Genomic DNA, 14,390 nt, shown 5'->3' with positions numbered 1-14,390 from the left:
AGTACTTTAAACAGCAGGAAAGCTTTTTTTTTTTCAAAAAAAAAATAATTATGTATCCTTTATCTACATTGTGTTTTTAAAGGCGCTATAATGTTTAAAACTGTTATTTCAAGAATATATGGAATGGTACATTAAGAAATAATTTTGACTACCAGAAAGTATTTTAGGGGGTGCTGGAGAGATAGCTCAGTAGTTGGAGTATTGTCTGCTCTTCCAAAAGACCTGTACCCATATGGCAGCGCACAACTGTCTGTAATTCCAGTTCCAAGGGCTTTATAGCCTCACACCAATGCACACAAAATAAAATTAAATAAATTATTTAACAAAAAAGGAAGTATTTTAGGACTGGAGATGATGCCTGGCAGAGTGCCTGCCTAGCATGTACAAGCCCTGAATTCCACCCCCAGCACCACATGAAACTGAGTGTGATGGGGCACATTTGTAATGCTAGTAGTGTTCAGAAGGATCAGAAGTTCTAGGTCTTCAATTCCTTATCAAGTTGGCGGCCAGTCTGGGCCACATGAAATCCTGTTTCAAAGTTAAAAAAAAAAAAAGGATTTTAATTTTAGAGTACAGAAAATACTGGAATAATAGACATGCTGTGAGTTCAAAACTGTTGAAAAAAATTAGGGGAAGGTTTCATGGAATTTACAAAAATAAGTGAACATGGAGGCAAACTTAATCTACTTTCCCTCCACCAATCAAGATTGTGAGCTAAAATAGAGTCTACTGCACAACGAATATGAATAGAATGTAGATCCAACGCAATAGACACAAAGTTATTTCAATACATAACATACACAAGGAAGTTGGCTCATTTTCTCTCATTCTCATGTTATAGGAAATGTTTAGCTGAAAAAGTATGTAAAATTAGAAAAAACTTAATATAATTTCAATTCAGAGAGCAGTGTGGTACAGAGTGATTTTTAAAATATAACTATAATTCACACTCCTATTTTAGAAGATGGTCCATGTTATTCCTGCTTGATGCTCTAGCCACAATCAAATTGAATGAAATGTCTTGTGTAACAGACAGCTATGTTGATGGTTATGCTTTGGAAAGCATTTGAATTTAACATGAGTGTTTGCTCCATTTTCTTTCATGTCTTGCTATGTTGTTCAGGCTGGCCTCAGGCTCAAAGCAATCTTCTTGCCTCAGCCTCCCAAGTGCTGGGATTCTGTGTGTGCACCAGCACACCTGGTTTAACAGAAATATTCTGTTTCATATTTTTATTCTCTATGAAGCTGTCAGTGGAAAAGAGGTGGAAAAGGTGGAAAAGTGAAAGCACTGATTACACTGGGAATACAGAATGGAGAACTGTGCAACTTGCAAAACTAAGAAATAGAAGTAAACCCTGGGCAGTATTGTGGTCTGGATTCTGTTGAAAAGAATAAACAAAAATCCCCACAACACTGGAATCTGAATTAGCATCCACTTCTATATACCAGTAAAGAAAGTTCCTACTTTTACTTTTTCATTTTCTGTTATGGCACATGATTTTCAAAACATGAAAATCATGTTTTGCTTTGGTTAATGAGAAAATCAGCCAGTATTCTTTTCTATTTGCTCTTCACACACACATAGACTGATGACTTCAGCAGGATTCTTTGATACATAGAAAAAGAGAGGAGACAGGAAATTTAAACTTAGACATGCTGTGACCCTAAAAGGTAAATCCATATATACTCCAAGTGACTCTATTTGTCCAGTTCGGCTTCCAAACAGTAAGCTCTTTGTGCACTGTTCCTGTATTGTGCTTCTGTGGGGCTTTTCCTCTGTAAAGTGCTAGGGACATGGTGAAGAAACCTACACAGCACTTTCAGCAGTGCTGGGGATGGAACCCAGCACCTCATGCATGCTAGACAAGTGCCCTGCCACTAAACTACACCTGCAAGCCTAGGTTCTATTCTTAAGGGACTAAAATTCTAGGTATGATTACAGAGTCACTAAATTGAAAACTATTTAATGGCGCTGGGTAGAATGGGATGTGAAACACTCAGGCTGGATTAGTTTCTTCTTTTAAATTTTAAAGTAACTTAAAAGAAACCAGGTTTTGAAGGTGGGGCAAAGACATTAAATGGTTAAGTCTTACCTCCAGCGACAAGTCCAGATTCTCCTAATTGAATAGCTACCCCAAAGCCCCCAAGCTTGACAGGGGCCGAGTTTTCTTTTGAAGCGAGGAGAACACAGTGGGGCTGAAAAGAAAAACAATCAAAGCAGAAATATGAATTAATAGAAAAGAATTCAATTTACATAAAACTAAATGATCTACTATAGTAGTACTTAAAACTTTGGGATTGGTTCTGCGAGATTGCTTAGAGAACTTGGGGCTCCGAAGGTAGAGACTCCTACAAATTGTCTTCTGATCCCTCACCCTCCCCAAATAAAACCTATGTGTAGTAACACATTTAAAACCTATTATAAAAACAATTTTCAGTTTACAAAAAGCTTCTGAAGCCTGGCAGTGGTGGCACATGCCTTTGATCCCAGCACTCAGGAGGCAGAGGCAGGCGGATCTCTGAGTTCCAGGAAAGCAAGGACTACACAGAGAAACCTCATCTCAAATAATAAACAAACAAAATAAATAAATAAATAAGCAAGCAAGCTTCTGAATTACTTTATATGCTTGAATTCTTTGTCCCCTTCTCACTTCTGAATGCTTTCTCTAAAGACATAGGAATTGTTTCCAAGATTAAGCTATCACCCAGAAAGCATGATATTCAATAAATGCAGATATATTTTCTTTTTTGTACAATAGTCTCTTTATTTGATTGACAGTTTATATTTGTTTCAACAAAAATACACAGTATCTCTTCCTGCTAAAATGTGATTTCAATTATAGTCACTATACTTTGATCCTTAGGGAATGCCAATGGCTTTTCTTTGTTCACCATCACCATTCTATTTCTTTTATTTTTTTTTTCTACCCCTGAGTAAGAATGATATCAAATGTTTTTTTTTTTTTTTTTTTTGAGACAGGGTCTCACTATGTAGCTCTGGCTGTCTTGGAGCTCACAATGTAGACCAGGCTGGCCTCAAACTCCAGAGACCTGCCTGTCTCTGCTTCCTAAATGCTGGGAATAAAGGCATGGATGTTGGATTTTAATAACTTACATTGAGCTTTGTTCCCAGGGATTTCTCCCAGAGCATGTTTGGCCTGTGGATCTGCTTCCCTTCCTACCTTGTGATAACAATGGTGGTTTCCTTACAGGGCTGAATCTTTATCTGTTTCTTGTTGGAAGAGATGGCGTCAGAAGAGAGTGTAATGTGCTGACCTTTGCGCTGCCCAAGTACTATATTCCCTGATATGCCTAACAGTGCATTTGAATGTTTCTCGAAACATGGTCTGTTATGAACGGACAAGCCTTTAAAGTTAAAGTACATTTTCTTTTCTTTTTTGTGATAGACTTACAAGTGGTTTAAGCCACCCAGTGTGTGTGTGTGTGTGTGTGTGTGTGTGTGTGTGTGTGTGTGTGTGTGCTGGGAGCTGCTATTGTTTTAAGTAAGTTTAGCTGACAAAAGGCCCCTTGAAAAAGGCCCCTTGAAAAAGGCCCCACCACCCTGTGCAATAAAAATGAGCTAGTACACCCACACAGAAGTTTGATGGTGATAAGCAGAAGTGGGAAAGATCCTTTTCCTTCCCCAGGAGAGTATCAGAAATCTATTCCAGAAGTTACTCCTCCTGTTAGAACAATTTTAAAGTACATAGAGTCTAACAGATAGAAAGATGATTCCTTAAATATAAGTGTACATAGTATATGGGAACAACAGAAAAAAAGAAAAGCGAGAAAGAAGGGAAGTGGGGAGGAAAAAAGAGAAAGGAAAAGCAGGTATACAAACGATTAGAGAACAAACTGACATGACAAAACAGTGAGAAGAGTGTATGGGAACTGGGGATAGAGCTCAGTGTAGAGCAGTTGTCTAGAGCATGCAGGCCTGAGAAAGGATGGGCATGATGCAGGACAAGAAGACACAGTTTAGATCCCAACAGGGTCTCTTGGTCATATTCGTGGAAGCATCTCATCACCTTCTTAGGGACAAGTATACGCTTCGGTCAGAAGTCCAAAGTATACTCTTCATAGCTTGTTGACTTTATTTTTTTCTGAAGTTAATGTTATACTGTAATCTATGTAATTCTCATCACTATGTGGATTCAGCCATTTTCAATCAGTCATGTGCAAAAAGTCATAAAATTTGAACTCCAGGTACAAAATAAAATAAACCTATAGATACAAATGAATAAACTATAAGCCAGAAAGCATATACTGTAAGAGTAATCTGGTGAGGATTGGGGAACTGATATTTTATTTGGGTGGGTGTCGTAGAAGCCCTCTTTACTAGGGCAAAATATGAACAGAGACTAGAGTGAAGTTAAAAAAAAAAAGGTACATATAAGCAATCTCTGGGCAGAAAAGACAGTGAGTACAAAGGTGCAGACATGTGATGAGGGTTGGTATGCATGAAGATTGGAAGGAGAGATAGCTGGGAAAGAATGAACAATGGCAGAGTGATAGAGAATGCAATCGAACATCCTTAAAACCACAAGCAACACTGGGTTTTACACAGATCATGATGGACAGGTGCATGTAGATTACTGACAGGGAACACTGTGATCACCTTTGGGTATAGGAAAGGATCGTCTGACTGTTCTGCAGACAGGTGACTGTAAGAACACAGGAGAGAAAAGAGGCCACTGCAGATCAAGCGTAGGAGGAGGGTGATATGGATAGATCACAAGAACCGATCAAACATAGCTTATGCTCTAAAGGCAATGCTGACAGAGCTGCATGAGAGAGGATGCAGGAGAGACAGGATACAAGAGAGAGGCAGGTAAACCTTGACAAGCAGGGTCTTGCAATGAGCCTTGCAGTGAAAAATGAAGAATTGTAGGGGAAGAGTTTGAAAGATGGACTATCGAGGGCTAGGTCTTATAAAACAAGGTAGGGTAGGAGCTGGGATTAGAGATGGGAAGATGAGGATCAATAGCATGCTAATGGTATTTATAGCCAAAAGACTGAATGAAGTTTCTAAGGGAGTGACTACTACTAAAGAAGAGAATGGAGAATTGGGTCGTAGTGGGTAAATGGAGGGCAGAAAGATGAGAAGAATCTAGCAAAGAAAAACAATGGTCAGACGGTGAAAAAGGGTGAACACCAGAGCCTGCATATTAGAAGCCAAGCAAAGAAACTTTTTTTTCCAAGAAAAAAGGCTCAGTAGTGAGCAGTGTTACTAAAGCCATTGAAACTGAGACAGGTGATTAGATTTCACGATTTGGGTGTCACAGGTAACAATGATAAAAGTGGTGTTATCGGTGGCACGATGGACATAAAACTGTTCACTGTACTAGATTCTACAGGGACTGGGGAGAGATGATGTGGAGTCAGTAAGCACAGATCCATTTCAAAGTTTTCTGTGCTAGGAACGGAGACAGAGGATGCAGCTAGAGGAACATGTAGAACTGAAGAGGCCCCCTTTCCACCTTTTAACACTTAGAATTGGAGGAAGATGAATAAACTTCCACATACCTATCACCTAGTATGAACTCTTGTTGGCATTCTCTGAAGCTTTTCATTACACTTGTGTGTGTAACTGTGTGCCATGTCAGGGGACAACTTGTACAAGTCATTTCTTTCCTTTCCTTATGTAGATTATGGGGATCACACTGAGCATGAGGTTTGGTGGCATGCACCTTTACCAGCTGAGCAATCTTTCTGCCCTTCTTGCTTTACCTAGTCTCATTTGTTACTGCTTTTGCTCAAGTATTCTAAAACCAATCATATAATTTCACTTGTTTACCAAGCTCGGTGCTTCTAACAGAAAACTTAAAATAATTATAGTTTACTATAAATAACTTATATAAATCATTTAATATAAAATAAAAACGTATATAAACCATTTAATATAAATGTAAAAGTAACAATTGTAATTATCTTTCTTTTAAGAATAGTTTATTTTTATTCATATGCATGCATGAGTATGTGTATGCGTGGGTGTGTAGGTGTGTGCACGCGCGTGTGCATGCATATAAGTGCAGTGCCTGCAGAGGCTGAAGAGGGTATCTGATTCCCTGGAGCTTGAGTTACAGGAGGTTGTGAGCCATTTAATGTGGCTGTTGGGAAGTGAACCCTAGTCCTCTGGAAGAGCAGGAAGTTCTCTTAATTGCTGAGCTATCTCTCTAACTCCTCTAATTTCCTAATATTCACACTACATTCAATTTTCTTGACTATGAAAACAATGCTTTTTAGTTGTGGTTCAGTTTAAAATAAGACTCAAATCCTAGTACTTGGGAGGTGAAGACAGGAAGATCAGTTCAAGGCCAACCTCAGCTGTCAATTAACAGTAAGTCTGAGGCCATCCAAAATATCCTATCTGAAAATTAAATGGGATCCATGGCCCATATATTGCTGTTAGAGAACAGATTTTCCCTTCTACTATATTCTTTTTCCCTCTCTAATTTTCATGGTATTGATTTAAGATACTCAGTAATTTTCCCCATAAAATCCCCTACAGTCTAGATTTGGCTAGTGGCACTCACAAAGTTTATCATTTATTATGTTTTGTACATTGCTACATTCATAGTTAGATCCATAATCTTGATTAGAGTCAGGATAAATTTCATTGTTATGTACTAATACTTCACCTGTTTTAATTGTTATAACTCAGCAGTAAGAATATGCCTGGTTGCCCTGCTGTAGTGACAGGATTCAGCTGTAGGTTCGGCTGAATTTGTTATTTGCCTGATCCATCATGAGATTCATTATCAACTGTTTACTTAATGATATTAGTAGCCTCATTTCATAGATTCATACTTTGAGGTCCTAAAAACTTAGTATTTGTAAAAAGATTGAAGTAAAACTTACATAGCATGAAATGTGTACATCATAATACACTACTACAGAGTTTTGATGACATGCATCTGTGTAACCCAGAGCCCTATCAGGACTCTCCATCCACTTATCCACTCTCCATCCAGTCTGCTGCTATCTCATTTCCAGCAAGGGCTTGCTTTGCCAGTGTTAGGACTTCATATACATGAAAGCAAATAAAAATGCACTGTTTCATGCAAGGTTTCTTTCAGCATGTTTCCAAGATCCAGACACGTTCATGTCATCAGGAAGTCTTTTTCTTTATTTTCTTATTTTTGTGTTCCATAGTATTAATCATGTGCTTTTTCATTCTCCTTAGGGATGGACATTTTGAGGTGTTTCCTGTTTTTGTGTGCGTGTGTGTGCCTATGTGTTCATTTATGAGGTATAGGCACATGCATTTCAAGGCCAGAGGAAACATCAGGCGTCATGCTCTATCACTTTGCACTTTATTCCTTTGAGACAACGTTGCTCACTGAACCAAGAGCTAGACTGGACGCCAAAAAAACCCTAGGGATCTTTCTGTCTCCACCTCATCCTCTATCACGAGGCATGGCATGTGTGGCCATGCCCAGCTTTTTTTATAATTCATTTTTTATATTAATTACAATTTATTTACTTTGTATCCCAGCTGTAGCCCCCTTCCTCATTCCCTCCCAATCCTTCCCTCCTTCCCTTATCTCCTCCCTGCCCCTCACTAAGTCCACTGGTAGGGGAGGTCCTCCTCCCCTTCCATCTGACCCTAGCCTATCAGGTCTCATCAGGACTAGCTGCAATGTCCTCCTCTGTGGCCTAGAAAGGCTGTTCCTCCCACACAACAAGGACAATTGTTCAACCATGTTCGTAGCAGCTTTATTCATAATAGCCAGAACCTGGAAACAACCCAGATGTCCCTCAGTGGAGGAATGGATGCAGAAATTGTGGTACATTTACACAATGGAATACTACTCAGCAATGAAAAACAAAGAAATCATGAAATTTGCAGGCAAATGGTGGGATCTAGAAAAGATCATCCTGAGTGAGGTATCCCAGAAGCAGAAACACAGACAGTATATACTCACTTATAAGTGGATACTAGACCTATAATATAGGATGAATATACTAAAATATATACACCTAAAGAAGCTAAACAAGAAGGAGGACCCAGGATAAGATGATCAATCCTCACTTAGAAAGACAAATGGGGTGGACATTGGAAGAAGGGGAAAACAAGAAAAAGGACAGGAGCCTACCGCAGAGGGTCTCTGAAAGACTCTACCTAGTAGTGTATCAAAGCAGATGCTGAGACTCATAACCAAACTTTGGGCAGAGTGCAGGGAATCATATGAAAGAAGGGGGAGTTATTAAGGACAGGAGCTCTACAAGGAACAACTATATCAGGACACAGGGGTCTTATATGAGACTGATTCTCCAACCAAGGACCATGCATGGATATAACCTAGAAACCCTGCTCAGACGTAGCCCATGGCAGCTCAGTATCCAAGTGGCTTCCCTAGTAAGTGGAACAGGGACTGTCTCTGACATGCCCAGCCTTTATGAGTGCTGGCATCTGTACTTGGGCCATCATGCTTGCATAACAAGTGCTCTTAACCACTGAGCCATCTCTCTGCCCTTCTTGTTTCCTTAATATTTATTATAAATAAAGGTGCTATGAACCATTTCTAGAATATGGAGTTGATATCTAGGCAACTTCCAAAGGCATCTCAAAAGCATTTAACACGAATTTATAGACTTTACTACATTTGATGTTTCAATCAGTTGCTGCCTTTTTTTCATTTTCATTAGAAATTTGCCCCACTTTTGGCTAGTGGTAACCCCTTAAAGTTAGCTATTTTACCTGTCTGTAGGATTACAGGAATCTGTTAAAATCCTTGCTTTCAGGTACAAAAAGCTATCCCAACGCTGTGTTACTCTTGCCTCAGATCTGAAACCAGCCATTCTTCTAAGCAAACCCTTTTCCTTTTAGTGGGAAAAAGTATTTGAATCTACAAGAGAATCCTAAACACACCATTACTTAGTTATTATTGCTTCACTTTTCCAGTAGCCAGAGTTTAAAATGTGGACTTTAGAGAAGGGGAAAATTACAAATTCACTCTTATTCAACTATAAGGTTTTGACTTCTTTGATTTAGCAAGTAATCTTGGTGTCTAACAACAGTGACATACATAATTATTTATTTGCTTTGTCTATACCAGCAGTTCTCAACCTGTAGGTCACAACCCCTTTGGGGGGCATAAATCAGATCTCTTTCATATCAGATATTTATAACTCATAATAATAGCAAAATTACAGTTATGAAGTAGCAATGAAATAATTTTACGGCGAGAAACTGTATTAACAGGTTGCAGCATTAGAAAATACATATAGGTTTTAAAATAGTAATGCCTACAGCAGCAGTAGCAAGATTATTAACTATGTATAATTTCTTTTCATCCTTTTTATTATTAAACCATATTAGATAAATTCAGCCACAATTTTATTTTACTGCTAAGCAAAGTAAGAGGCTGCAAATCCATATTGATATAAATAAATCAGGAAACGAACACATTGGGAGAAAGGAGATGCCTTTCTTCTTTTCCTTTTTCTTGTTTTTTTGAGACAGGGCTTCTGTGTGTAGCCCTGGCTGTCCTGGAAATCAGTATGTATACCAGACTGCCTCAAACTCAGGGATCCGCTGGATTCTGCCTCTTGAGTATAGGCACATGCCACCATGTCTGGTAGAAATGCCTTTCTTTAAATAAAATAATAATAAAAAAATACAGTAAGAAATGTTGGACTCTGAAAATTACCATTCAGCAGTTTTCATCAACATAATTGATCCAGGTAAGAATTACCAAGAATACTAACTAGACAGGCAAAGTTTGAAGAATGATAGGGTATTTATATATTCTCAAAGTACCCCCCATAGGATACTTACTAATAACAAAAGGGAATAGGAATATTTCAAGGAAGAGGCCTAGAAGAAACTAGCACAGTGAACAATGAGAATAATGGGATAATATAATGGGAACAACATTATTATTATGGGAACAATAATAATAATGCACTAGGCAATAGTGCATCATGTCTGATATGATGCACTGACAAGCCAGTGACACTGTATTGGTATCCATGGCAAAGAGTGCAATCAGATCAAATTATGGAGAAAAGTCCAAGAGACATTATAGAAACTAGCAGGCTTATGCTCTTCAGAAATAGCTCTGGATTCAAGGGTTTCAGTGAAACTAAAAAAGTATCCCAGCTAGTGTGTTCTTGGTTTTATTTTTGTTCTAAAGATACTATTAGGGCAACTGATGAAATCTGTAACAAGGACTGTTAAGTACATAATGGTATTCTTTCAATGTAAATTTCCTAATTTTGATTACTGGGCTGCATAGTGTTGCTGTTTTCTAAGTCTAAAATTATGTCCTGAAACTCCCATACTATTTTCAAGGCACCTAAAGTAACTTTGCCATATGGTTTTGCTTTCATTTTGTCATATAAATGAGGCTCATTTAGTTTAATTAGATTTGTACAGCTTGGTGTTTTAATTACATAGAACTTACCTATACTTCCAAACTCAAAACTATGAAACAAATAATATTCAGAGAGGTCTAGATTTTTTTGTCTTTTTTTACTGCCCCTCAGTATCTCCCTCCTTATTGGTAGAATATTAAGAATAAAAAATAAAATACATAAAAATGCACACATTTCCCATAATGTGCCCTGTAAGTGTAGAGAAGTTTCCTTTCTAATTGCTTCTATTTTCTTAGGGAAATGAAAAGCAACTACTAGGTGAGAGTGGGAAGGAAATGAGGTTGCTGGCAGTTTGAGAAGGTTGAAGGTGTGAAACACTATTTTTAAAGGAGTATAAACTAGGGCAGTGGCTCTCAAATTTCAGCACCCGCATCACGCAGATTTGGGCCTCATTGCTGGATTTTCTGGCTCTTAGGTCTGGATGAGTTTAGAGCGTATACTGGTTGCAAGCTTCTGAACACTATTGATGCTACTGGTTTGGAAGTCATCCTTTGAGAATTACTGGACTAAGGACATTAGGATTCTCATTAAGGACTGCTGGCAGTCCAGGGGGCCCTTAAGTTTTCTGATTGCATGTCTGAAGGCAGGCCACTGTGTAGGACTGTGTCCTTGTACTCCACAGTCCTCATCTTGACTGGGGAGGCCTGGACGAGGTGGTGAGCTCAATTGCACTACGGTTGGGTTTCACATAAAAAGGAGATGGTGACAAACAGAAAATTCAGACTGAACAGGACAGGCTCATATAAAAAACTAGAACATAATACTCAAACCTGATGGTAGCCTTGCTGACTAACATTGAGGGGAAAATGTGACTACAATATGAGAACACTAAAGTTAGAAAAAAAAAAAACAAGTTTGAAATGGGATGGCTTAAGTGTGGGACAATAGTACAATGCAAAAATAGTAAATACTATTTTAGCATTATAATTATAACAGCAAATAATATCATATTACAGGAGATAAAAAGCATTTTATGATTCATTTAGTCATGAAAAATCCTGCCAGGATTTTGAAGAGATATTTGCATATACATGCTTGTTGCAGCAGTATTCAGAATTGCCTAGAAGTGGAGATAATCCACCTGCCTATGGAAAGATAATAAAGAAAATTAAATCTAGCCAAACAATGGAAACACACAGTTTTAAAAATAAAGGAAATTATGTTACATGCTTTAGCATGGATGAACCTCAAGGAGAGTAGGCTAATTGTATAGTGGGTTTCGAGTTTTAATTCTGCATCATGAAAATGTTATGGTGATCTGCTGCATGATGATATAAGTACACTTAGCACCACTGAATGATACACTCAAAACTGGCTATGTGGTAAATTTAGTGGTATGTGTTTCTTACCACAGTAAGAAAAAAAATACTGTCAGACAAATACAGTAAGCATCTTCCTTCTCAGAGGTTCTCAGGGGGAAGTAAGAGTTAGAAAATATTTTGATTCTAGCAATGTAAAGTTATTGTCTCATGTATTAGATTCTTGACAAACTAAATTTTAAAAGCTCTGGGGAATATGATGTTCAGAAGACTATTACCAGACATACTTACAATGTTAGATGAAGTCTATGGAGTTAAAAAATATTTAAACAAAGCTGCAGAATGACAATTATGTTCTGAACAACAACCAAAAGGGGAAGTGGTGCTCAAGTGCAGGGCTAGCAGCTACACAGATGAATTGATAGTGGTTAAATAGTGGACTGAGACAAGAAGAGAGACTGCAGAGACTCATCATATTTTCCTTGAAATAGAACCCATTCCAGTTTACTTCGGTGAGTGTGGTGAGGAGAGACTATCACTATAAATCCCACCTAGTCCCCAAATTGTAAAGTTATTTTAGGAAATAAATCCAGGGCCTTTAAGGAAGATATGAAAGGATACCAATATAATTTAGAGACTGAATAAAACCTCAACAAAACTGAAGAGTAAAAAAAAAATGATCAGGAATGTTAGTATAACTCAGGGCAGAAAGACCACTTCATGATAGTAGCAACTTCTAAAATGAATCCAGAAGGAAGCAGAAATTCAGAGGTTATATTCTAAAATCCATATAGCACACCAATCATCATTTCTTAGGAAGGGCGTAATCTGCTCATTTCTGCTTGTTTTTTTTTTTTTTTTTGTTGGCATTTTAGGAGATGACTGAAGCACTCCTTAGCTTAAGCTAGAAGGGACTCATACAGAAGAAGGTGCATTTCCTCAAGTTCAACTTGAAGCTGTTGCTAAGAGTGGGGTCTTTTCTTAGCTTCAAAAGGAGCCCCAAGAGCTGTCAAACTGAAGGAAAAGGGGAAAAACAACGGTACCACATGTGAATATAAAAAAGAAGAGAACTCTAGCCAATTGCACCACCACCGGATGGCAGAGCCCAGCTGACACAACCTGGTTTAGGGAGCTTTGGGTTTACTCCTTTTACTTCAGGAAAGCCTCAACTGTAAGTATTCTCTGAATTTTTTTTTTAAGCCACATACATGAGTCTTTGTTTTAGTCAAAACTTGATTATCTGAATGTTCAAAGTGAAACTCGGTGCATGCTGGCAATTCTATTCTCTTATCAGCAAATTTTTGCTTTTTAGAGCCACTGAGTAAACTGCTTGGATGACACCTTTTCTTTTCAAACAAGGCTCTCTTTTTGGATAGAATATCTGATAACAACACTTACATAGTGTATGTGGCCTTGTGCAGTGTCACAATGATTTGCAGCTGTACTTGAATCAGTTTTAAGTTATTTTCAGACATTGTAAATTTAATTGTAATATACCACAACTATCTGTGATCTAGGATCTCTTGATTTCACTAAGCTATATTGTCTCCCCATCTTAAATATTTATTATTATATTCTTACTATCTCATGGGATAGACAATCAAAATTTAAGTTTTGTGTTTTGGAACTAAAGAAAGGGAATACTCAAGAAAAGAAAGAGAAACTACAATGTACTTTTAAAAAAATAATGAAAAGTGAACCGTTAAGCTTATGACAAAACTAGATATAGTACTAGTATCATTATTTCCAAAGTAACATGTTTTCAATTGTTCTATATGCAGCAGTTACTGCAACTTCTGAAGTATGGCCTGAATAGATTCAGTCATTATTATCAATCCATTATCAAATAGGTATGTATTTCAACATATGATATTGAAAGAAACGACACTCAAATTGCATTTTAAAAGCTATCTTCTTGGCTGTAGCCACTGAAGAAAAACTGGGAGCGGTAGGATGGTGGTACTGGGGGCTATAAGTGCTCACACAGGGATGCCAACATAGGAATGGGATTTGCTGAGAAACAAAAACACTATCTGCTATTAGAAAATAAATGTGGTCCCATTTATTGATTGTTGCTCTTAGAGCCTGTGCTGTTGGTGTTCTGTTCAGGAAGTTGTCTCCTGTGCCAATGAGTTCTAGGCTGTTTCCCACTTTTTTTTCCAGCTGATGTAGAGTATCTGGTTTTATGTTGAGGTCCTTGATCCACTTGGACTTTAGTTTTGTGCAGGGTGATAAATATGGGTCTATTGAAAGGATAGGAGCTCTACAAGGACCAAATATATCTGGGCACAGGGTCTTTTCTGAGACTGAAACTCAACCAAGGACCATCTATGGATATAACCTAGAACTTCTGCTCGGATGTGGCCTGTGGTAGCTCAGTAACCAAGTAGTTTTCCAAAGTAAGGGGGACACGGACTATTTCTAACAGGATCTCAAGGGCAGGCTGTTTGACACCTCCCCCCAGGGGAGGAGCAGTCTGTTAGGCCACAGAGGAGGACTTTGCAGCCAGCCCTGAAGATACCTGATAAAACAGGGACAGATGAAATGGGAGGAGGTCCTCCCCTATCAGGGGACTTGGAAAGGGGCAGGGAGGAGACCAGGGAGGGAGTGTGGGGTTGGGGAGGGAATGAGGGAGCGGGATACAGCTGGGACACGGAGTTAAGAAAATGTAACTAAAAAGAAAAAATAAAAAAAAAAAAATAAAAAAAAAAAAAAAAAAAAAAAAAAAAAAAAAAAAAAAAAAAAAAA

General features: G+C 38.1%; 2 protein-coding genes across 12 annotated transcripts in view; one reads left to right on the top strand and one right to left on the bottom strand.

Moving 5' to 3' along the window:
- Cask (calcium/calmodulin dependent serine protein kinase) overlaps positions 1–14,390 on the bottom strand; it is a 376,056-nt gene that overhangs the window by 114,168 nt on the left and 247,498 nt on the right. For all 10 annotated transcript variants that reach the window (XM_055599508.1, XM_055599513.1, XM_055599507.1 and 7 more), the window contains exon 6: positions 2,094–2,196. In XM_055599508.1, coding sequence (XP_055455483.1) covers positions 2,094–2,196 — 103 coding nt within the window. The remainder of the gene's footprint in view (positions 1–2,093; positions 2,197–14,390) is intronic.
- The window catches only part of Gpr34 (G protein-coupled receptor 34), an 8,768-nt gene continuing 6,943 nt past the window's right edge, over positions 12,566–14,390 (top strand). Inside the window, exons 1-2 of one of the 2 annotated variants that reach the window (XM_055599518.1) lie at positions 12,566–12,813; positions 13,424–13,492. The gene's annotated coding sequence lies outside the window, so the exon portion shown is untranslated. The remainder of the gene's footprint in view (positions 12,814–13,423; positions 13,493–14,390) is intronic. The other variant, XM_055599519.1, reaches the window with a different exon arrangement.

This window comes from Psammomys obesus, unplaced genomic scaffold (assembly GCF_907164565.1).
Source record: "Psammomys obesus unplaced genomic scaffold, mPsaObe1.curated_primary_1811, whole genome shotgun sequence".
In the NCBI taxonomy this organism is placed as follows: domain Eukaryota; kingdom Metazoa; phylum Chordata; class Mammalia; order Rodentia; family Muridae; genus Psammomys; species Psammomys obesus.
The sequence above is the reverse complement of the archived record's forward strand: the minus strand, read 5'-3'. Positions and strand labels throughout refer to the sequence as shown.